Source organism: Cydia pomonella, chromosome 18 (genome assembly GCF_033807575.1).
Source record: "Cydia pomonella isolate Wapato2018A chromosome 18, ilCydPomo1, whole genome shotgun sequence".
In the NCBI taxonomy this organism is placed as follows: Eukaryota; Metazoa; Arthropoda; class Insecta; order Lepidoptera; family Tortricidae; genus Cydia; species Cydia pomonella.
This window is the reverse complement of record NC_084720.1, coordinates 16,613,893-16,639,917: the sequence shown is the minus strand read 5'-3', so window position 1 is coordinate 16,639,917 and position 26,025 is coordinate 16,613,893. Positions and strand designations below refer to the sequence as shown.

The 26,025-nt window shown below is 37.5% G+C and overlaps 1 protein-coding gene across 2 annotated transcripts in view; it reads right to left on the bottom strand.

Moving 5' to 3' along the window:
- The window catches only part of LOC133527935 (oxysterol-binding protein-related protein 9), a 124,345-nt gene that overhangs the window by 48,569 nt on the left and 49,751 nt on the right, over positions 1-26,025 (bottom strand). For both annotated transcript variants that reach the window (XM_061865133.1, XM_061865134.1), the window contains exon 8: positions 25,704-25,812. In XM_061865133.1, the coding sequence (XP_061721117.1) occupies positions 25,704-25,812 (109 nt within the window). The remainder of the gene's footprint in view (positions 1-25,703; positions 25,813-26,025) is intronic.

The window sequence follows — 26,025 nt, the reverse complement described above, 5'->3', positions numbered from 1 at the left end:
TGAGTAACGTAATTTTACACGAGCGACCGCCTGAAAGACTTACGTAGAGGGAATATAAATGGCAGAGAAACCTGACAAAGATAACAAAATGTGAAGGACGTAATCGGATCCCTTTTTAAAAGCACTCAAAACATTTCAAGTACTTTTATAGTCCCTATACAAATAGTAGGAGCGAACAAAATTCAGTAACATTATACGAGTTTCTACGTTTATTTTATACTACTGTTTTCTATTATACGATGATGTTATTCATAACGCTCACCTAGCATTTTGGACATGTCAATATAAGTGTGACCTCACATTACATACAGTTATTACCGACCTCGAGCTCAAGTTAGATTGGAAATGAGCTCATTGTTGATACATTCACAGCAAGCTGTGTCATTCTTTTAGGGGAAAATTTAAAACTGGTTTAGCAGAAATTTTAACCCTTTACCGCATATGCAACTATATATGAAACAACCCTATTGACATTTTTTTTTGCACATAGGCCTCAAGTGATCCTTTACAAGTCAATACAACATTTACAGTAACAATGACATCATATGGTGACATTGGTGACATGAGAAATAGCCAATATCGGGGTAAACTTTTTTTTTCTTATAGGATAATTTTACACATCAAGGTCCCCAAAGTCATAGAGTCTGTGCGAAAGAGAAGAGTCATAAAATGTATTGGCTGCCTTATATCCTACAATTCGTTTCTGTCCGCACAGGCTCTACTCAAAAAAGTCGAAAGGCCTAGCAAAGGAAGAAAAATGCAATTTGTAATATAATACATACGAAAACACCTTACCTACTAAAGAGAATTTAGTATAGAGGCGTATTGTCAAAGTAAATTTTGTAATCAACTAAATTTACTGCCATCTTTCGACACAGGACTAAAACTCTTAGAATGACATATGGCTATTTGACCCATGTTCTTTTGTTGATATGTGTTAAATATCACACCGTGTCGCCATCTACTCGATTACAGACCAAAGGTATATCGCCATCTATTAGAGCATAATTTTATCTTGATTTTTCGAGGCACGTTTTTTCTTAGACTTTATTTATCTTATACAGAGCTATATATAGTTATAAAAAGATCGGCTTAAAACCTGTGTAGGTGTGAGGGATACTTGACGTTCTTTAGTCGACCTTTGACATTCCCAAATACAAAGCAGTTAAAAATAACGGAGAGCGTACCTGCTACTGGGAATAATTGGATGACGGTGGGAGATTAGAAGATACGATGATATTTAAAAGAATTCAATTTGGAGCTGGAATCGTAAATGGTTATCTTCGACCGTTGTCGGCGATAATATTGTAATGAAGTATTTTAGCACTGGTATTTGTTAAAAAGTTGGTAAATAATAGTTTATGTGACTGCTACATAATGAGAGGCATGAAAATACGAGTGTGGGTTTATGAAACGAATGAAATGAGTTTCATAAAAGGATCACACGAGTGTTTTTAATGCCTTATTATGTACACTTGTATACACTGCTTTATCTACACACATACATATTATAAGCTATATTCAGGAATCGCATGTTACGGTTATTTTAATGTCGGTCGGCGTTGGGGCATCGGTGCTCACGGAAAGCGAATATGTGGTGGCGTCTCATGGTCACTTCTCAAAAAACTTCACTTAAAACATCACAGACTAGTTCTTGCTTTTGCTCATAGGAAATTCGGTAACGCGCAAGTACCACACCTGGAGTTGCGGGCGTAAACAGGCTACAGTCATGGCTTACCATTCGGCGGACTGTATACTTGTTTACCACCGAGGTGGTATATTTAAAAAAAACTTTGTTTACCTACCGCTGTCTCGCCGCAACGACCATCTCCTGGAAGTCAGCGCTCGAATCATGGTCTCTTCTTAAAAAGCTTCACTTACAAAATCACAGACTAGTTCTTGCCAATGCTTATAGGAGGTTTGGCAACGCGCATGTAACACACGTGGAGTTACGGGTGTAAATAGGTTACGGTGATGACTTACCATTCAGCAGACCGTAAGTTTGTTTGAAATCGACGTGGTATATAAAAAAAAAGACTTTTTACCTGCCGCTGTCTCGCCGCAACGACCATCTCCTGGAAGTCAGCGCTCGAATCATGGTCTCTTCTTAAAAAGCTTCACTTAAAACATCACAGACTAGTTCTTGCGGGCGTAAATAGGCTACGGTGATGGCTTACCATCCAGCGAACCGTAAATTTGTTTGAAATCGACGTGGTATATTAAAAAAAAGACTTTTTACCTGCCGCTGTCTCGCCGCAACGACCATCTCCTGGAAGTCAGCGCTCGAATCATTGTCTCTTCTTAAAACTTCACTCAAAACATCACAGACTAGTTCACGCCTACACCAGCTCAGTCATTGTACGTAGATGCACTTGGTTTTGTTATTATTAGTATCACGTTTCGGTTTTTGCTCAGTTTATGAAATGCGCCATGTTTGGTTTGTCTGTTGCGTTGAAAAGATCACGTTTCTAAAGATGATCGTTTCTTAATTGCTATTTTGTGATATGAGTATCAATAACCAAATAAAATAATCAATTAGGTATACATAAAATAAATAGGAGAATAAATTATAGTTCCTAATCACCACAGTAATTATAGAACATGTAAGTAAATAAGTAAATATTCTTTATCGTGCACCATACAGTTAAAAATAGACAGGAAATGAAAAAACACGTAAAAGTTAGGTAACAACAGGCGGTCTTACCGCTAAGAAGCGATCTCTTCCAGACAACATGTTTGCTAGTTCGTTTTTTTTTGCATTAGAAAAAAGGTAAACAATCTTAACGTGTCTTTTTATTGAAAATTAATAGTTTAATAAACACTAGAAAAACACGCTTATTCCATCATGGAATGCCAGTGCCTATCTTCCGGCTTCATCATCAGACCTTGAAACATAATCGTGGTCAAAGTTCATTACAAGACTTTTCTAACAAATCCAAACACAGCTATGATACGATGTTCCATCATGAAGTTCCAGTTCATATATTCCGGCTCCATCATCAGATCAGTTCGACAGTACCATATTATTGTATTGTCATCAGAACTACAGCTGCCAATTTTCATGACGGTACGATCCTTGGAAGATGGTTAAATTAGTTACCCTAGATTCCATTACATAGTTACATACAGGTCGACCTAATAAAAGCGTGTTAATAATATTTAAAAACGCTCTTTATAATTCTTATATAAGCAAAAGAATGTAAAAAATCGTATGATCGCTCACCTTCTTTCTAATGATAAAAAAACGAACTATATGAGTGTACACTCAAAGAATTTGATAAGTATGACACTTCGTATCTTGTCACAGTAACCATAATATGAGATATAATGGGTACGGTGATACGAAATATAAAGCGGCTTTCATATTAATTGCCATTGTGACAAGTAGCACAGAAATCAAGTTACTTGACCGTATGTACACGACGAATCAGGGTGCGTAGACAAGCTGCCAATCGTTCACTCTTTCATATTAGTGCGACAGAGACAGTAGCGCTTCGTTCGCTACGGGCGTTAATGATTGACACGTTGGCTATGCATCCAGGAAAGATCTACTCTTTTGCGGTTATCACACTGCTTTTGTGTGTGAGCGAGACAACACTATATGCGCGATGTAGCGATGTTCCGCTCGCACATGATGTGAAGACCGCCTTTAAAATAATTGAGCGTGTGAAAACCCTTCAGAGCCGGAAGTATGACAACACTCTATTAAAATTCCTCTGTCTCGTAGTTCAGAAAAGGTTTGTTTTATTAAACAATGCCGTTGTGAAGTTCAAAGAGAATGTTTTTACAGTGAGCGAACGTGGAATAACTCTTCTGATGTTATAATATGCGTGTATCTTCAATCCTTCATATATAATTGAAAACGATAGAATTATATAAAACCTCGAATTTTCTACGTTTTGGGATAAACACATTTAAATGAAAGAGTACCTGGGCGACCGAGCAAATTATAACTATTTATTGTAATATGGTGGTGTATAGGTGATAATCTTAACTACATTTTTTTACTAAATTAAACTTGTTTAAAACAATAAAAACTAAAAAATTATATATAAACTTGAACATATATAAAAAAAACAAAAGTTAGTCACTGGGCGAGATTCGAACCCGTAACACTCGTTTCTAGCCGTCCGCGTCTTAAGTGTCTTAACCCGCTGGACCAGACGGACAGTGGCCGGTGACACGAAATTAGCGATCATATTCTGCGTCGAAAGAAAAACGCATGAAAACTCGAAAACACGCGTTTTCCCAAACATAAGACTAATCTAGATCGATTGTATACCCCCAAAACCCCCATATACCAAATTTCAGCGAAATCGTTAGAGCCGTTTCCGAGATCACAGAAATATATATATACAAGAATTGCTCGTTTAAAGGTATAAGATAAGCAAATGTAGGTATAAGCAATTGGCATTATATATCATTACTACTGTATATTATAAAAATCTGAAACCAATCGCGACCTCACCTAATAAAATTCATTAATCAGTAATCAGTGATGTATGGTCGCTAAACTATGATTTCCTAATACACCAATATCCTAGTGTTTTCATAATACACCAGTTTCCGATACGCATACATTCATAATTCGGTTCTAGGCGACGAAATCAAAACCGATAGACAAATTAGTATGCCATCAAAAACATAACTTGTAACTCAAGTCTCGCAACTTAGTTCTTCTACCGTAAAAAGTAGTGAGATCTATGTAAAACCAAGTTGGTTAATTTATTCAGTCCCTACTTAAGGGACCTTCTGTCTTAAGTTATTACGTAATTACGAGTAGCTAACCTAAGAACATCTTGTAGTGACCATATCTTTAGAAAACAGAAATAATTGGTCCACTCGAGTGACTCGTGTCCAATCACTAACTAATTAGAAAGCCTCGATCCAAGTATCCGCAAGGCAAGAGGGACCACGAGAACTATCATTTCTCTTTGTGTTGTTATTTGGTACTAATATGTATAAGTGTAAGTAATTAGCCTTTATAATTTATACCGGGGTCTGTTTACACATTGATTAGTCTTTGGTGCGAGTTCATACATCTTATACCTTTAAACGAGCAATTCTTGTATATATATATTTCTGTGATCTCGGAAACGGCTCTAACGATTTCGCTGAAATTTGGTATATGGGGGTTTTTGGGGGTATACAATCGATCTAGATTGGTCTTATGTTTGGGAAAACGCGTATTTTCGAGTTTTCATGCGTGTTTCTTTCGACGCAGAATATGGTCGCTAATTTCGTGTTGCCGGCCACTGTCCGTCTGGTCCAGCGGGTTAAGACGCGGACGGCTCGGAACGAGTGTTACGGGTTCGAATCTCGCCCGGTGACTAACTTTTGTTTTTTTTTTTATATGTTCAAGTTTATATACAACGTGTCCCAAAACTCAACGATAAGCCGGCACCAGAGGATGGAGCTGCTTATGATTAGTCGAGAAAAAATAAGGAAAAAAATATATCCCAATTATTTTAGAAATTACAGAAAAAAAATGAAATTCCTTTAAAAATCGACATCCCTAATTGTATTTTTAACGACCATGTCTACAAATATTCAAATATTACTGTTTTTTATTTTGTTTTTGGAAACTTCAGTAGCCCTGCTATCTAACACAGTTCTTAAAAATACCAAAATACATGTAGTTTTTACACAAAAAATAATCAAAATTCATTTTGTCCCTACAATTTTGAAAGATTGTTTCTTACAGTCCACTTTCAATCATCATGGTGTAAAAAAATAGTATCGACACCACTATGGCAATTATTTTCAAAAGTTGACGCAACTAACCAAGATTCCAAAATGGTATAATACTTTGGGAAACCTAGTCACAACAAAAAACAACGAATTTTTAAACAAGAACCGACATTTTTAAATGTTGATATTAATCACTTTTGAAAAGGGTTGTTGTTGCAAGTTTTAAAATTTCAATGGAAAATGTGGGTAGTTAATACAATTTTCAAGTCAGTACACTCTGATCCTTTGTTCGCTGTGCACCGTTCCGTATTAATTGATGTGGCTCTCATACTAACAACTCTTGGCTTTGCTTTTTGGACTGGTGATCTGCAAACTGTACTGACCTGGCATTATTTTGGACTGTGATTGTGTTTTGTGTATTGGATTTTTTCCGTATTCTGGATTGTTTAGCGTTTATCATGCCGCTACCGTACACACCGTTGGAATACGCTAATATGCATCTCATGTGGTTTCAAAATGATGGTTGCCCAGCTCACTATGCCCGTGCAGTGCGAGAATACTTAAACCAAGAGTATCCAGGGCGTTGGATCGGGCGACTTGGTCCTATCTTGTGGCCACCCCGTTCGCCCGACCTGAACCCCCTGGACTTCTTCTACTGGGGCTGTCTTAAAGACAAAATCTACTCAAAACCCATAGCAACATTGGACGAGCTTCGCCAAAAAATCACACAAGCTGCGGATCATATCAATGGTAGAAGATATGCACGACGGATAAAACGATCATTTCTAAGGCGATGTCATGTCTGTATTAATGCCGGTGGCAGGCAATTTGAACATTTACTGTAGTATTAATAATGTAGTAAATGAATTTAAAAAAAAGGAAAAAAAATTGTACCATTTCTTTGCATTTATTCAACATTTTTCAACAACAAAAATCCTTTTTTGGGTACAGTAAAAGTGATTACCGCCAACATTAAATAATGTCGATTCTTGTTTAAAAATTCGTTGTTTTTTTTTGTGACTAGGTTTCCTAAAGTATTATACCATTTTGGAATCTTGGTTAGTTGCGTCAACTTTTGAAAATAATTGCCATAGTGGTGTCGATACTATTTTTTTACACCATGATGATTGAAAGTGGACTGTAAGAAAAAATCTTTCAAAATTGTAGGGACAAAATGAATTTTGATTATTTTTTGTGTAAAAGCTACATGTATTATGGTATTTTTAAGAACTGTGTTAGATAGCAGGGCTACTTAAGTTTCCAAAAACAAAAAAAAAACAGTAATATTTGAATATTTGTGACATGGTCGTTAAAAATACCATTAGGGATGTCGATTTTCGATGAATTTTATTTTTTTTCTGTAATTTCTAAAATAATTGAGATATTTTTTTTTCCTTATTTTTTCTCGACTAATCATAAGCAGCTCCATCCTCTGGTGCCGGCTTATCGTTGAGTTTTGGGACACGTTGTATAATTTTTTAATTTTTATTGTTTTAGACAAGTTTAATTTAGTAAAAAAATGTAGTTAAGATTATCATTATCACCTATACAGTATACACCGCCATATTACAATAAATAGTTATAACCGAGCATAGCTCGGTCGCCCAGGTACTTTTCCTTTAAACGCATTTAGCAAATGCATGAACTCGCTATAAACACTACTCAATGTGTAAACAGACCCCAATGTGAAGGCCAGCCACACTAAACCCGCAGCTACACTTACACGTATCAGGCGCGGATACAAGGGGGGGGCCATAGGGGCAATGGCCCCCCCCTAAAACCCTGGCTCTCACATTACTAAATTGAGTAAATTTTTTTTTACCTTATTTTCTGTGCAAAAATATATGATTTTCTCAAAATGGCCCCCCCCTAAGCCAAATCTTGTATCCGCGCCTGACACGTATTGACCTTTTACGTACCTAATTATAGGCCAAAAAAAATATGTGCATTCCCGTTGCCAGGGCGGTTTTGGGATTATACTGAGCAACTTTTACTATGGAACCAACCCCATGAAAATGATTGAATCTTTACAAGCTTTTATTTAACTTGCCCTGTTAGTATGTATGGATCAAATCTTGGAAGCTAAATTTGACCCATTTCCCGATTTCAGATTTAGCATGAAAGTTACAAGCTTTTATTTAAATTGCAATGTACCTATGTATGTACTGGTCAAATCTTGAAAGTTAAATTTGACCCACTTTCCGATTTCCGATGAAACTGAAAATTTGCATACTTAAGTAAGTCGGGTGACAGTGCAATATTATGGTACCTTCGAGCTGATGTAATGATGGAGACGGGAGGTAGCCATAGGAACTCGGTCATAAAACAAAGCAACCTAATTGTGTTTGGGGTGTTTAGATTTGTCTCGATGAGTATTAGTTGCCTGAGGAAAGGAAAGTACAGTCAGCGATAAAAGCTTGTACCAAAAATGAAATTTTTGCCAAAAACGTATTTAACGACCTACCCGTACGAATACGCGGGTATTAAAGACGAGTAAATAAATAGAATATACGTTCCATTTAAAGTATTATACGACTTGATGCAGTGTGTTGTCAACTTGTCATCGATCGATCACGTGTTGGTGGTTGACCAAATTATTTCATCAATCATTTTGTTTACCAATCATATAGACCACACAGTAAATACAGTTCCCATTAGAAGGCAAGAGTAATTCAATTATTCGCAGTAGGTTATTACGTTGAATTTTATCCGATCCCTAAAGATTCTTTGATAGCATGTAAGATGTGCAAAATCTAAGAAAAAAATCAAATCCCCGAGGTTAAGAGGCAAGCACGCGACCGTCCACACAAAAAGAGAAAACGTTTTTCTACCGCTATCGCTGCCTACCGCTGCACGGCACTTCTTGCCGCATAAGTCGCATATATGTATATGTTGTATCATAAAGTTCTATCAACTTATTACCTACTATTTGAAAACCACATTGCAACGAGACAAATGATAGTTTAAGTATCTATACTTCCACAGATTGTTACTATCTTCACAAAAAACTGGACGCTGCATTTTCCGCTACACCTCACACCGCTAGTTTTATAACGTTTAATAGCTCTATAACGGCTATTGCCGCCTAATGTCGAAACGTCGTACGTATATAAAAGTTTGTATAGTATATATGTCGTTTAGTAGCTGAGTACGGTACGAGTACATGATAGATTGCAGTGAGAAAACGGCATCGGCTCGGGCTATAACCGCGAAAATCGAAGTTCGTCAATTGCGGGCATTTTTCTCTGTCACTCGAACTACGTCTTAGTGAGAGTAAAAGAGAAAGATCCCCGTAATTTGCGAATTTAGGTTTTCGCGGTAGGCCCCCGTTCTCAGGGTGACTTTTATAATTCCGGCTGTACACACTCTTCGAGAGCCTCTCGCCGAGTTTTGATACCGCTCCGATCTAATCGGAAAAGTGCGAGACGAGACGAGGAACAGCGTGACCAGAAGGGAGCAATGTGTACACACTCGTTCTTCGCCAGTCTCGGGGTATCTCGACGAGTGTGTACGCTCGCATAATAAACAGTACGGCTACCACGAGCTTGTCACTGACCTGACATTGACATATTCGCTAAAGTCTGCGTAACTCACTTTCTATACATCTCGCTCACACTAATACTACAAGACATAACATAATTCACTAATTTCACAAGTTTTAATCAAAATCGAACCATAAATAAAGTTTTTTTAAAGCAGGGAAACGCTGTCGCAAAACGACCGCAGATAATATAATAAAAAGCAGTCTTCTGCACGGCTACCACCAGTTTTGACATTGAAATTCGCTCACGTCTACGTAACTTACTTTCTATGCATCTCGCTCGTACTGGCATATTAGTGCAAGCGAGATGTATAGAATAGTACATTGTGCAACGACGGGGGTAAATGAAATTTTGGATACGAGGGAATTAAAGACCCGAGTTTGCAATACTACCCCCGGAGTCACACACAATGTTATTCATCACACTTGCGAAGAAACAAACGAATTTTAAGCGAAATAATTCTTAAATACGGTGACTTCTGTAAAACGTTTTACAGTACATATGGTGCTACTTTACCGCAGTAGTGCGAAAATTAGCATATTACGTTACTGTGTCGAACATTTAAAGGGCCATATGTATTGTAAAACGTTGTACGATACATGTGCGAATAGGTAATTCGCAACTCGTGTCGATTTAAAACACTCCCTTCGGTCGTGTTTTAATTTATCGCCACTCGTTTCGAATTTCCTACAGTACATATGGCCCTTTAAATTTTCGGCATAGTTACGTAATGTGCTAATCATCGCACTAGTGCGGTAAAGTAGCACCGTATGTACTGCAAATATATGTGTGCGAGATGATTTGCGGGTTAAAGAACTTTTCATTTTTCATGCTGTGAAAGAGGATCCTAGTTGTTCTAAAAAGTGTGCAGAAAGTGATATGTTTCTGCACTAGAGCATTTTACTTTCCAAGTAAGATTTTTTTTCTTTTTTTATGATAAGACAAACAATTGAAATTTGGTTATAAATGTATCTGTATTTGGGGTGTTAAATAACGATACTTTACCTAAAAGGTTGATAGAAAGTACCCTCAAGAAATGCTATAAAAAATTATACTTAAGTCATGTTTTTAAGAGGAAAGAGGATAGCCGTTTCTTCATACAAACGGAGTCCCCATTTTCCTCTCTGGATATTGATATTTTGAAAAATATTTTTACATAATTTTATGTATATAAACTATAGCGTAAAAAGCTGAGGTTATTTACTAGTATGTATAGGCACGTAAGCATTTTCGTCAATTTAAATGCTACAAAGTTGATAAAAAAATATGTGAGCTGCAGAATTAAATATACTGTTTATTTCTTTTTCCGAAAATTAATAGAAAATGGCAAAGAAAAGTGCCATATTGATATGCCTAATTTCGCCCACCCAAACTACATACATAGTTTCGGGGTTCGATATTGTTTGTTTAACGTTTTCCTTCATACAAATTATATACAGTATTTTCAATTGAAGGAGGAAAACGTGGAAAGTTATTGTATGGACGAAACGTCAGCTCGTATTTTCTCTGAAACGTAATTTACTAACATAGTTAGTTAGATATTAAGAATAACTGTTATTATCGTTTCTCTATGAGAAACAATAGACCACCTGCATCAATAGTCGTCAGAAAGCGCATTTCCTTCCACCGCAGTATATTCCTTCTCTTAAAAAAAAAACTGCCTTAAAAACACGAAAACGCTACCAAAATAGCTCCATTTTCAACTAACGAGACCAAACACTGTAACATCATTCAAAAAACAACGTTAACACACTACTCATAGAGTTGCAATTAGAAAAAAATGCACTTCCACCGGCTCTCTACAAAAACAGATGAAACTAGATTAGACGCTCGATTATAGTTCTTAACGAATCGACTTAAAGATTACAAACACGTTGTGCACACAAACAAAAATAAAAGACATGCGTTCCCAATCCAAATTTCGAACGATTAGTACAGAACACGGAAAGTACTGGACTTGATTACGGTTAGTAATATACACGGAAAGTACAGGACGTACGTAATTTTGCCGGGTTGTATGGGGGTGGGTTCGGTACGGTTGGTGCGGTAGGCGCGTGGTATCGATCGGTTCGGGGAGGGCGCGCAGCGGAGGTGCGCCGTGCGGCACGGTCGGTCGTGCACTAGCGCTCAACGGGAGAGATGGACAAAGAATCGTTATGTGCAGATGAGGCATTTGTTTTAGCGGTGTAACTTGTTAATTATTTCAAGAAGATAATTTACTTTCGTATTAAAACAACGATTTGTAAATTATACTGTCTACCCATTTCGGTCTAACAAAGGACAAAAACCTTAATTGTCTAAGAGCGTTCTCCGGAAAAAGTTATTTATGAACAACCTGTATATTTCCCGACATTCGAGGAAAAGTACTGCCAGGTGATGATTAGATTAGATGTGTTGCACAACGTTCAAATTTTAACACGGCAAGAGGAGTGACTTCGTTTTAATCATCTATTGGGTGCCCTAAAAGTATACAATTTTTTTAAGACCTATGAGATGTACGGATCAGGTCAATCTTTGAGTTAGCAAGTTGGAAGAATAGTGGAAGTAGAACAGGAGTTAGAACAGCCAACGAAAATGGTGACCACGACCACTATGCCAAGAATAACTGTCGGTATGTGTCTGTGTGAAAGAAGGAAACCTTTACCAGTTTGGCAAGAGTCACCATGCTTTTTACCACATGAGAAAGCTTAGGGTCCGTTCGCAAAACTCATGCACGTTTTTTTCCCGAAAACGACTGCCATCTGCCCTTGAACCTAGAGAGGAAACTAGGTCTTATTTGGTTTGGCAAATCTATGAAGCTTTAATCTATGACCAAACGCACCGCGGCGCCCGCTGCGACTGCGCCGAGCCGCGGCGAGCGTCCAATTGTTTATTTATAAACACCATGTATCGCCGGTTAGCAAGGTGAAGGATCACACACATAGGTTGATTGACTTAGCGGATAACAGACTAATTAAGTAAGTACACATCGTTTATCGCTATAAAAGTAATATCTAACCTTTATCACAGCAGTATTATACAAAAGAAATTGCATTTGGATGTGTGTTGATTGTTATTCCTTCACGCAAATACAGGTGAACAGATTACGATGAAATTTGGCACACAGAACCTCGAAAAGAACATTTAAAGATTTTAGTACGAGATAAAGGGATGAGGGCTACAATGGTACTCGAGAATCTAAATTTGAAGAACTAGTCGTTTTTACGCGACACTGCGCTTAAAAAACTTCAGTCTTTTAAGTCCCGAGTCGAGTCCTTTTTGTGTTTAATGTGGAGACAATGCCTGTAGAAAACTTTTGTACATAATTTGAGAGTTCTCTTTAAAGGCCTCAAGTCTTTACAAAAGACTTAGGTCTCGATAAGGACTCAATTTTCGACTTCATGACTAGAGTCTGAAAAACTGAGTAGTCTTAATGCAGAGGACTCAAAGGACTTCACCAACTCTAGTGAGGGTAGACTACTACGGATTTGTTAATAGCACCCGTTTTCTGCAGGGAAACGGAACGGACAGTTTCCAGTTCATACGACCACAAGTCCTGTGTCCACACTTACAATTTCAGTGAAACATGATTATTTTAAAAAAGAAGCCCTTGCGAGTGGATCGGCTATGATGAACAAAATAAAGACAGTTACTCCTTGAAGCTACATTTCATTATAATAACATAAGTAGCACTTTTTTAAATTGTAGTTATAATTACTCTACTTTTACAGAACAACCCTTACTTCTTACTAAAATAAACAAACCAAAACATACACTGATGGCTATAGGAAATTAGGCAGTGGGTTATAATGGGTTTTATATGTCAAATGACGGCCTCCCGTGGTCAAGGTTTTTGTATGGCCTCCTATTGTGGAATAAAACAGCTGTCCAACAGCTGACTGACTGATTTCTTTCAGTTTCTATTTTCAATTTGTGAAACCCCCACCGAAGGTTCCGTACTCTTTAGCTGTCTGTTTTAACTGTCTAGCTATCACGGTTCATGAGAAACAGCCTGGTGACAGACGGACAGACAGACAAACGGACGGGCAGCGGAGTCTTAGTAATAAGGTCCCGTTTTACCCTTTGGGTACGGAACTCTAAAAACCTAATGTAAACAGTAAATCTGTGTACGCTCCAATATGTATTTATACTATATCGTCGCCTAGTAATTTAGTGAGCTTGTATTGTTTTCCCGTGCATCGTTGTATTGTGTGTAGCTGGGGCAGGTTTTCGCCACTCGACGACTCGCGATTATTTTGTGTGAGTCCTTAGCTAGATTATTTTGTGTGAGTCCTTAGCTAGATTATTTTGTGTGAGTCCTTAGCTAGATTATTTTGTGTGAGTCCTTAGCTAGATTATTTTGTGTGAGTCCTTAGCTAGATTATTTTGTGTGAGTTCTTAGCTAGATTATTTTGTGTGAGTCCTTAGCTAGATTATTTTGTGTGAGTCCTTAGCTAGATTATTTTGTGTGAGTTCTTAGCTAGATTATTTTGTGTGAGTTCTTAGCTAGATTATTTTGTGTGAGTCCTTAGCTAGATTATTTTGTGTGAGTGCTTAGCTAGATTATTTTGTGTGAGTCCTTAGCTAGATTATTTTGTGTGAGTTCTTAGCTAGATTATTTTGTGTGAGTCCTTAGCTAGATTATTTTGTGTGAGTGCTTAGCTAGATTATTTCGGTAAAGGTAGATTAAATAAGATTGTCCCGTAGTCCAACTAGGGAACAAATCAAATTATTTTAGGAAAGCGGTGGCCGATTGGATATCGACTTTCAATCCGGAGGTCGCGGGTTCAAATCTTGGCTCGTACCAATGAGTTTTTCGGAACTTATGTACGAAATGTCATTTGATATTTACCACTAGCTTTTTGGTGGAGGAAAATATCGTGAGGAAACCTGCATACATCTGCGAAGAAATTCAAAGGTGTATGTGAAGTCCCCAAATGCATTGGGCTAGCGTGGGGACTATAGCCAGAGCCCTCTCGCGCATGAGAGGAGGCCTGTGCCCAGCAGTGGGACGTATATAGGCTGCATTATTATTATTATTTTTTGATTTGTTTTTTTAAATAGTCACACTACACACTACTAACTATATATAAATTCGATTCCCGCCTCGGCCACCAGTGGATTTGGTCACTTTTTTTTAAGTGTATGTTAACTATGTTCCGTAATATTTATTTTCCGCCAGTCGGATACAGATCGCATAAAAAGCAGCAAACGAATCGTAAAATACGAGTAAAACGAACCGAGATGGACAATAGATAATGGAGAGTGAAAGCTGTCAGTGTACAGAATAGACGCTTTCAGGTCATGCGAATTGTATCAAATCGTTTTATTGTGAGATTACTTTGTGAAGCCGTATGGTGGTTGGTTTATTTAACAACAGATTGAATTATGTTGCGGTTTAATTTTTAACCAACTTCAAAATGCAGGATTTTTTAACGTATAGTCTCCGATTTCACAACTTGACCGATTTAGGAAATTCTTTATACAAAGTTAGTGGTCCTGGGTTCGAATCCAGTCAACTTTATCTGTGTCATGGGGGATGTTGTCTGTTGCCTCGTCCTCATCATAGCATAGTTCCGAAAAACTCATAGGTACGAGCCGGGGTTTGAACCCGCGACCTCCGGATTGCAAGTCGCAAGCTCTTACCGCTAGGCCACCAGCGCTACCACCAGCCATCAGCCGTGTGTATGTACCATCAGCCGTAAAAGTGCATGGTGTCTTAATCAATGAATTCATTCATATTTTCTCCATGCAATTTCGCAGCTCACTGCATTTAAGGGTTGAACTTGTGTTGTGGGCCATAGTTGCAGTATTGGGCCAGTAGTTCTACAGTACACAAACAATAAATCAGCTTGGACACTTCCCCGAACAACTTATTTCCTGCATCTTTACTGGGAAGTTTCCTCGCTGACGTAATGGAACTGAATGTGGAACAATACCTACAGAACGGGGTCAAGGGGCATGTTTGTACAAAAATCGTAATACGGTTACGATCCCACACGTATTTGATTGCAAACAAGGCGAATTAAAGAAATTAAAAAACAGAACAGAGGAAAATTTAATTCAATTAATTTATTTAAAACCACATGCCAGTATAGAGTGCTGGACCAATACACTTACACATTAATAACACTTTATTCTGATACAAATGTCATATAAATAAATAAAAATTGCGAATGTTATATACATACTCGTAAAGACATATAATGCCTACATTGTAATCCGTCAAACTGTATATAGTCTACAGTGTAATCTCACTAATCCGGGACTATTAAAAACCGGTAGGTGCCGAATTATTGGAATGTTCGGATTACTGGATTATACTGAAGTCATAGGTAATGAATAAAATAAAGCATTCGACGACGCAGCGACCGAAGCGCACAGGTGTAGAGGGACGAGGGGGCGAGGGAGGGTGCCGGATTATTGGACGTGCCGATCTATCGAAGTACCGGATTAGTGAGATTATACTGTATATATTATAGGCTGTTGGTTGCCAAACAATAATACGTACATACATTAGATCGTTAAAAAAACATCCCCTTCGGCAGTCAGGTAAAAAGAAAAAAAACCATCTCATTTGTGTTCTTCGCGGGCTTATGAATAAACACGGTTTCGGAGTTTTACAACTTAATAATGACAGAATCAGTCAGAGTCAGTTCCATCTTCTGTCGAGCACCGTCAAAAAGTTACGTTTGCTCTTTTCAAGTCGATGATACGATGCACGTGAAGGCACGATGAACGTTGCTGTCAATTTTTGGACGACTATGGATTACTATAGAGCGGGCAAGCCCAGGAAAGCAACCTTGATGTACACCGTATTTCTCAAAAAATAATATTAAACTTACATTTTCGAACGAACGAGCGAAGCGATGTGAAGTTCTTACATTCAATTTGGAACACACGGCTGGGTAGGGACATGTCCCGGCATTTAAATGTTTTTAAGATAAACTATCAAAGGATAGTTTGATAGACAATAACTTAAGTAAATTTGTTCTAATTTAAATGAAATTGGTTAACTAAATTATAATTATGGAGCTAGAAAAGCCTAGAAGGCCAAAAAGATATTTGTGAGGGATCTTGCTATTCTGGTCATCTTATTTGCACGAAAGTATGGTCGAGTTTGGTATTAAATGAAAGTGCTCGGTTCACACATTTATAATACAGTTTTTTTTTTAATTTACGATTTTAAAATGATTAGCAAGATAAAAAACGAAATTATATAGACATAATATAGGTACTTGACATTTAATAAGAAAGATTGCGGCTTACCACAGATACAGTTTATTAATCTAATCTCAATGGTGACTCAAATCTATCATTTAAGGGCTCCACAGACATGGCAATAAATGTGCAATCAATTGACCTATCTTTTTGGCGAATCGCGCGTTCTCAGTTTGGGGCGAACTACTTGTATTACATAACCATACCTATGCAGTTGATACCTATAGTTAGAAAGCATATAGGGTGCGCTTATTCGGGGTTCTCCTGTTGTTTCGAATTGCGAAGTCAGTATGTCGGTGAGCACATGTCGCCGTGACTCATTTCCTTCCCGGGAGTAATGCCCGCTCTTACACCGGTTATGTGACATAATGACTCACGCAAACACGGTTACAATTCCAACGGAGACCCATTTTTAGATGACTTTAAAATAGTTTAAAAGAGAAGGGGCGTGAGCTTGTCGTTAGTAAAAACTGGCGTGAATCCGCGCAGGACCGGGTAAAATGGCGTGCTTTTGTTTTGGAAGCCAAGACTCATTTCGGATCATTGCGCCAAACTAGTAAGTAAGTTCAAAGAGGAGGGGGTATTTTTTTCGTACCTATTGCTCTATCTAAGCTTATTTTTGTAGCTTTATTTTATTTTATTTTATTGGAGAAACAACAGAAGCAAGTACAATAATAGTATAAATGATAAGTTATTGCAATAGACGTGCACCTACCTCCTAAAAACGCTCTCACTAAGAACTATATATAATATAGGTAAGGCAATGCTACAGTAAACTATGCTAAACTTAACGCACTCTAGCGACTAGATGGCAATGATACAAATTGTACGAAGATACTAAGTTGTCTCAGCTAGTATTTCAAGGATTTGTTTTTTGAAACTTACTCTACTTGTATTGAAAATGTCTGCGGCCGTGAACATTTTATTGTATGAATTGGGTCTTGTTGTGATGTGTTGGTGTTATTTTATTCGCTGTGACTTTTCAGGCTATTTTAAAAGTACCCAAACGTGTAGGTATACTCAGGTAGGTAGGTGTGGTAGTTCAACTTATTAGTTGGCTTTATTAGGCATGGTTAGCTATTTCTACCTATCTAACACAAAACCTTAAAACTAGACCAGGTTGCAAATACTCGTAAAAATAATCGGTACTAGAAGTCCGCATTATAATCTGCAGACGCATTGAAATATAAATATGAATCCAAAAGAGTGCCATGATATATGTAGTGCTCTGACGTCGGCCGCGGCGGACATGCCGCTATACTCGTATAGACGCTGGATAAGGCATACCTACTAACTGGATATATGTTAGCACTTTCATAGTGATGACATCATCTTCCTAGCATTGTCCCAGCTCTTCGTACTAATCCCAATCATTGGTGAACTGTTAACTAACCTTCCAACCAAAAGGAGAGACTGGGCATTGTTTTATGTCAGGTAAGCTAATCGATTGAATCATTATGACGATTGGTCAATATTTGGATTATTAAACTTAGACTTCTAGCTTCTAGTATAATCGTTACTTATAATAATACTTTTTTTTTTAAATAGCTTATCTTGTGTCCCACTGCTGGGCAAAGGCCTACCCTTCCTTCCGCCACTCATCATGGTTTGGTGCATGCTCCCGCCAGTCGCTGCAAAAAGCGTCGAGGTCATCCCGATATTCAAAAGTATGAATTAACATTTATAAGAACACAAATTTTGTACCGAAATCATGGATGTTTTCTATATATAAGTATATATTTATCTATATACGTATGTATATCGTTGCTTAGTACCCATAGTACAAGCTTTGCTTAGTTTGGGGCTAGGTCGATCTGTGTAACATTGTCCCCAAATATATATTTATTTAATGTATAAATTTAAAGAGATTAATTTCGAAACGTCTAAAATATAAACCTTGGTTATTCATAATATCGCCGACTTTCGATATTAAAAGTAACCCCATATGAAACATATTCCACAGTAAGAAACCGTAATAAATGTGGAGTTTGGCAAGACGCGACGATTTTAATGTCCATTTGGCAAGCCGACAGTGCGATGTTATTTGATGCGTACATGATATTTGTCACGGAGATATAAAATACACATTGTAATATTACGTCTGAATACGAGTATTTACAAATTAGTTTTTCAGTTTTATAACATGGTGATGTTTGATTGTGCCAGTCCTAAAATTCGCTTTTAAAATTGTAAAGGCACCATTACACTGTGTCGACTTCAATTTATCTGGTCTTCTGCGATTGCAAGCATAAGGGAGTACCTTCGCAGCGCTTTGTACGACAGACAGACGGACATGGCGAAACTATAATGGTTCCTAGTTGACTACGGAACCCTAAAAAAGAGAACTCTTCAGAAATAATAAGCATACTCACTCTCATACTTTGGATATTGTTGTGGGTACTTGTAGTATTCTTTCCGAAAGCGACAGTGAAATTGCTGTTGAAAGCCAGCTAAAACAATGATATAATATGCAGTGTTTTGTGAAATGGTTTCTTTTTTAGGGTTCCGTACCCAAAAGGTAAAACGGGAGCCTATTAGTAAGACTCGGTTATCCATCCGTCTGTCACCAGGCTGTATCTCATGAACCATGATTGATGGCTGTTGCGGCTATAACAACAAATACTAAAAAGTAGAGATCCCTCGGTGGGCGAGTCCGACTCGCACTTGTCCGGTTTTTTTAAGGTTTCATATAGCTCTTCCAGCATTATATTATAAGTTGACGTTTGCATATATTTGTCGTCCGACTTTCAGCCTTGAGGATAATCGTGACAAACACGCAACTTTCGGACAATGTTTCGAGCTAACAAATGATGGTGCGTGATTTTGTACCCTAATTTATGGCACTAAAATTTTCACTGATGTAATCCCAAGTTTTGTTTTTGGTGTTCACATAATGTTTAACCCTTTGAACGCCAAGAACCCCTAAAGGCGTCGTTACTAGTCGTGCCCACAGCGCCAAGGACAACTATAGGTGTCATGACATACGCTGTCAAAGTAACCTTCACACTTTCAGCATTAGCTCGGAGTTTTACATTAGCTCGCATGCGCCCGGGAGCTTGGCGTTTGAGTGATGTTTGTGTTTATGACATAAAGCGTTAAAAGGGTTAAAAGGCATAATATACACCATGGGAATGAGTAACCCGACATATTCAACCACGCATTCCTGAGGTCATAAGGAGCAAAAAATTGTTATAAGTATGACTTTTAGTCAAAATTGTGATTATGTGTTTTCTGCACACGACGCATTATTTCTTTTGACATCTTGACGAAGATAAACCTTACAACTAATAACTAAATATTTTCATTAAAATAGAAAATATTTATTTTAAAGTTAATAACACAAACAATTTTACACCAGAATTGTCATTTTAGTCTCAATGCGGTCAAGAAATCAACGTTAAAATCTGTCTCGTTCGCATGGTTTATATTATGTACAGTCAAGGTATTAAATATCGACACGAACAAATTGCCAAAAATATGTATACACGGCCTTGTCACGGCGTACTGTCAGGCGTTCTACACTAGACAGCTGTGGTACCATTTCACGAAACGATCGTACAGTACAGTACAACAACGCGTTTCGTGCAATGTTACGGTGGCGGTGTAGTGCGTCTGGTATGTTCGCCGAGAACAGAGTAGATGACTTTTACGCTATAATGCGTAAAAGGCACTGGTCGTTTGTCAGGAGAGTGAGCGAATCGGCGAACAGTATTGTTAAAATAGTGTATACAACCTGCTACTGTATGAGCAAGGTCTCCCCGCTGCACCTATATAATTAGCTTTAATTTTAGTCTAGAGAAATTTAATTGTATATTTGCGTTATTGTAATTTAATGGGTTGATACCTGAATAAATAACTTTTTTTTTATTACCAATACATTAAGGTAGTGTGTATATATTTTTGCCATTTTGTCCGGGTCTATATTTAATACCTTGACTGTACTTATAAGGTAAGGTATCCAAATACCCAATCTACCCATTTTGTACTGTGATCGGACTAAATGTAGGTCCGCGGGCATTTGGCAGAGATAAGCATGCTAAAAAACCTACGCCATAACCTAAAGACCTAGTTTTCTGTATGAATTCAGATAATACGGACATGCCGAACGTGCTTGTAATTTGAATCTTCTACCTTTGTGTTAAAGTTCAAAATGTGTAGGTACTTATTGTATGGCATGGTTATGGATGGACCTTTTAATACTTCATAATGTCATAATAATTATAATATAAAGTGTTTATGATTCATAAGTATTTATTTGAAGTGTTCCACATTTTGGTTTTAATTGGAATGAAACTTTTAAATTAACCGGGTCAAAAGTATGATGTTCGTTTCAATTCCTTAAATGGGTGAATAAACTATTTCTTTTTGTTGCTCTGTCCCGTCAGCCAGGCGACAACATTAGCATTGTTTGTTAGAAGAACTTTTGCCACGGCCATAATATTATGCTCGGTAGATGGCTCAATGTGGAAAGGGTACGTACGACAAAAATGCATATTTGATTGATTTAAGTGCCTAAAACCAGGTTTTAAAGACTGACCCAGGTGACCGTAACCATGGCAACGAATGACAACGCCAATTTTTTCTAAACACTTTCAACGTGACGTGACTCAGTAAAAAACAACTTTTTGATTGCAATTTGCCTTTTGGGTTTAGACATAGTTCGTAGAGCACATCCCAAAACTCCGAAAGAAAGCTGTCGAATTTAAGTACTTTAAGTAGTAAGGAATAAGGATAATTATAGGATAGGATATAGACGCAATTTAATAAAGAAAAAAAAAAAAAGAAAAAAAATGTAATTTATGTTTTTACTAATAAAAGTTGCCTTTTATGTACAAAATGTATTTAAACATATTTTTTGAGATTTTGCAATGCATATTTATATCGGTGCGAGCGAGATACAATGCATAATATCAAACACATATCAGATCAAATTGCGCTTTTTTTATTCAAATGCGACTCGGGTATTTCGATACGCCCGAGAGACCCGGAATTAGGGCAATATCGATCTGTGCTGGTCCTGTTATTCACTTTTGCCGACCGCATCATAAGTGGGCCAGTATAGCTCTGGACCAGAAGTGGTGATAAAGGGTGAATCAACTTTTTAGCGTCACTCGTTGCCATGGTTACGATTAGTTGTCCAGGGGACAAAAGTTCATTGAAATACTGATTTTATGGTACTTAAATGTTTACTTAAACTTAAACTTACTTAAACTTGCGTTTTTGTGGTCGTCATATATGTCCATAATGGGCCCCTTACTAAGCATGTTAATAGAACAGCATACACCGTCTCCTCAAACAAACTGTGCCACTGTTGTCCCTTGGACAACGGGACTGGATAACAAAACAAAAAAGTTGATTCACCCTAAAGTATAAGGCGCAGCATATAAGGCAACTCCCGCTCAGCTCACCTGTACTCATGTCATATAATTCGCTCGCACTTATTGGTGCGCGACAGATGTAATGCAAGTCTTGTCAAGGTCATCGTATCAAATATCAAAACTTGACTTGATTGTAAAATATGAATCCCTACTTCGTCTAAAGGTGTCAGTCAGTTTTAATTGATAATATATAAGACTCCCTCTCTGATCTTCAACTTGTTATGGATCAAACATTTATTCACCAAATAGGCCACAGGGGCACTTTTACATGTCCATTTTTACAAACAATAAAAAATACAAAATACAATTACAAATATGGAATCGATGAAATAATTTATACTTTATTAGAGATGTATACTGTAAATGTCAAATAACACAAAAAAACTATGATAAAAAATAAAACTAACAAATACTAAAATTCTTGATGTATAAGTCTCTAAGTGTCAGAGATAAAATATATAAAAAAAAAACATTAAATTATCCTTAGAGATGTAGAGGGTCTCCAAGGCTTGAATTCTTATATAAATAATTAAAAGACAAAAAAAAAAACAGACAACAACCGAATGAAGTGTCTCACGTTAATGCCACTCAAAAGTATCTCAGCCATCGCCTCCCTCAACCTTCATTCGCGAAAGTGGCGACCCTCTAGTGATCTTCAAATCTCTATAAAATGATACCCCTTTCAGCATAGTTCGTTATTCTTTTTTTACTATATGGCTAATTACCGTCGATAAAGTTCAACCATCTGAAGTTAGGGTTGTCACTTTGCCGTTTACCGCACGTCAGTGTGTTTACATGTATTTGTAGTCGATCGTAGGTGTAACATCCAAAAATAAATCATACACAGAAATGCAGACGATTTGGCGTAACTGGAGGTCGTTGACCTAAATATAGGGCTACCACCTGCGCTGGGTTATTGGTTAAACTGAAGTTAGAGAATGCGAATAACAAGCTAATTTGAATGGCGCTCAAGTTTAACGTAGTTTGTGAAATGCTGCACGGCATGCAAGTCAACGTTTAGTATAATTGTTGGTTGAAACATACAACACAAAACTGAAAAATTAATGATCTAAACTGATTAATTATAGGACAGTTTACTGGTGTCAATAGAGTTAAACCAAGATAAGCTGGCAGCGATTTTGATAGCCCAGACGTTGCACGGGTTATTTTAAACGTCAAAATTCTATAAAATTATGACGTTTACTTGACACTTGCACCGTCTGGTCTATCAAAAATGCTGCTAACTTATCTTGGTCTGACTCTAGTAAGATTTCGTCTCATGAATGTTTATGGTGGGGCCATACTGGGTGTTATGTTACGTTATGTAACAGTCAGTGAGGGACTACCGTTATATTTTTACCACGAAACTACATCACCTCTAAAAATCACATCCATAAGAAATGTAGATGATTTGGTGTAACTGGAGGTCGTTGACCTAAATATAGGGCTGCCACCTTCCCTGGGTCACTGTGTTGATCTGCAGTGAATGCAAATAACAAGCTATTTCAAGTTTGACCAAGTTTGTGAAAAACATAGCGTGGCATGCAAGTCAACGTTCAGTGTAACGGTGTACTGCGGGGTTGTTCACCTGTATATAGGGCTGGCACCTGCTTGTTGTAAATAAATTAAGTTTAATCTTATTAAAACTAGTTAAACTTATACATCTTATAGTGGTCTCATCTCAGTTTCATGTGGTGAAATGTTAAGTTCACGACCATTATCCAAATAACATAATATAAAGTGTAGTAAATTATGACGTTGTTAACTTCTCTCGCATTACAAACGCTGTTTACTAATGTTATTATTTGGCGACCTGTCTGGCTTAGTGGGTAGTGACCCTGCCTACGAAGCCGATGGTCTCGGGTTCGAATCCCGGTAAGGGCATTTATTTGTGTGATGAAGATGAACACAGATATTTAAATTTGATCCACTTCCCGGTTTCCGATTGAGCTGAAAATTTGCATACATATGTAAGTCGGGCTGAGCTGATCTGATGATGGAGACAAGAGGTGGAAGGAACTCTGTGATAAAACAACGCAACCTAATTGTGTTTGGGGTTTTTAGAATTTGCTCGATGAGTATTAGTTGCTTGTGGAAAGAAAAGTACAGTCAGCGATAAAAGCTTGTACCAAAAATGACATTTTTGCCAAAAACTTATTATTACGTAGATATCTCCGAATATTGCCGAAGATTTTCGGTTAATTTTAAATGTTCTTTGTGTGCGTGTATTGAAGAACAGCTCACCCGAGTGCCTCTGATATCTTCCAGTTAATGTGCAGCAATAGTGCCATGATGTTAAGGTACTATTTACACTTTTCATTCGCTTTTTTTCAGCGTTTCATAAATATATAAGACCGCCTGTTGTTACCTTACTTTTACGTGTTTTTTCATTTCCTGTCTATTTTTAACTGTATGGTGCACAATAAAGAATATTTACTTACTTATATTTAGCGCATATTATTAACACGATGTTCTTCTGTCATACGTCACACACACGAGTTTCTTATGAAGGTAATGTAATATTTCAGTGCCTTGTTTGTGACAGCCCTACACCTGACCCATTTCAGCCGCCCTCGATGTTTGTAGCCACCAGTGAAACACTTTGCAGCCTATTATTTCAGTATACAATGTGCAGTCACTACCCAGCTGGTTTTTCGTAAAGCTGAGGAATTCACACTTTCCCTTAATTTTTTTTTTGTTGAGGTAATGCAGTCCCCATCAGATATATCGGAGCGGCGAAGGTGCTCACAAATATCTGAACACGCCTCTATTGTCAAGGCGTTCGAGTGCGTGTTCAGATATTGTGAACACTTTGGCCGCTCCGATATATCTGATGGCGACTGTATCCTTTTGTATTGTAATTGACATTTGTTTTGTCTTCGGTTGTGTTTGTTTTTATGTCAGTGTGATTTAAAACAACACTGGAGATATCGAACCAAAATTTCGCGTCATACAAACCGTCTTATCTCATAAATGTGTAACATTTTTTTTTAGAATATTGTCAACAATATCGGCCATATCTCCCTTATTCCGCTATTTACTTGAGTCTTATTCATTGGTAGTTGGACTAGTTAGTATATAGATAATTCGTTTGTTAGGATAACTGTTGTTCATTTTGATGAAAACAGTTACTTTGAACTTCCCATACATGTCACCTAAATGTACAGACAAAGTAAATGTAGTATTTGCAACGGAACAGTTTAGTTACAGACTAGAATGTTGGATGTCGCTGTAGATTTAAACTAATAAATAACGGTAGAAAACCAATTTTTGGTTTTCTGTAGTATTTATTTACAACTAAAGATAAACTTAAAAAATATAAACATTATTTTATTTAAAAACATGTATTCCATGGTTACTCATATAAAACAAATACTAAAAGATGTAAGTTATCTATGTAATAAAAAGTTAAGATTATTGAGTATTATTTTGGTCGTCTTTTTTTAGCAAAATTGTTACATACGACTTGATGATTGACGTAATAATAATAATTGAGCCTATATACGTCCCACAGCTGGGCTCAGGCCTCCTCTCATGCGCGAGAGGGCTCGGGCTATAGTCCCCACGCTAGCCCAATGCGGATTGGGGACTTCACTTGGGGAATGCGGATTGGGGATGATTGACGGAAAAAGCGTAAAGTGATGCCTGTAAAAACACAGTGTATAATATATTCTTGATGTGTGCCCGCCCAGTACCTAGTGAACGTCAGCTGCGCTCCGTTGGATTGCGGCTTAATAATGAAGCTTCGTACGTGTTTGGCCAAACGTACGAAGTTTCAATATTACGAATAAGATACATCTCCCATAACCACTTTACGAGATACCGTGTAAGTTTGCGATCATAAAAATCTGTTGCTAGCTTCAGACTATAAGTACTAAAGACTAGCACTTACCTAGGTCCCGGCTGCGTGTCTTCCACTCCATCGTCCGCGTCGTAGAAGTCGTCTTCTCCTTCAGACGACGAGTACGATGTGTCGGGGACTAACAGCGACATGGCTTGCCCTGAGAAATGCGACTATGTTAGTATGGTGATAGAGTTCAAGTTATGGCGGTAAAAACAGCTAGTCTGTTCCAAACATTACTGTATTTGCCGCAAAACTAAGTGGCGAGTCAGGTCATAATGCCATCTCTTTCACTCTTGTTTGGTCTTAACTAGGGTAAAGGGGATAGCATTATGATATCAGTCACCAGTTAGTTTTGCGGCAAGTATAGATG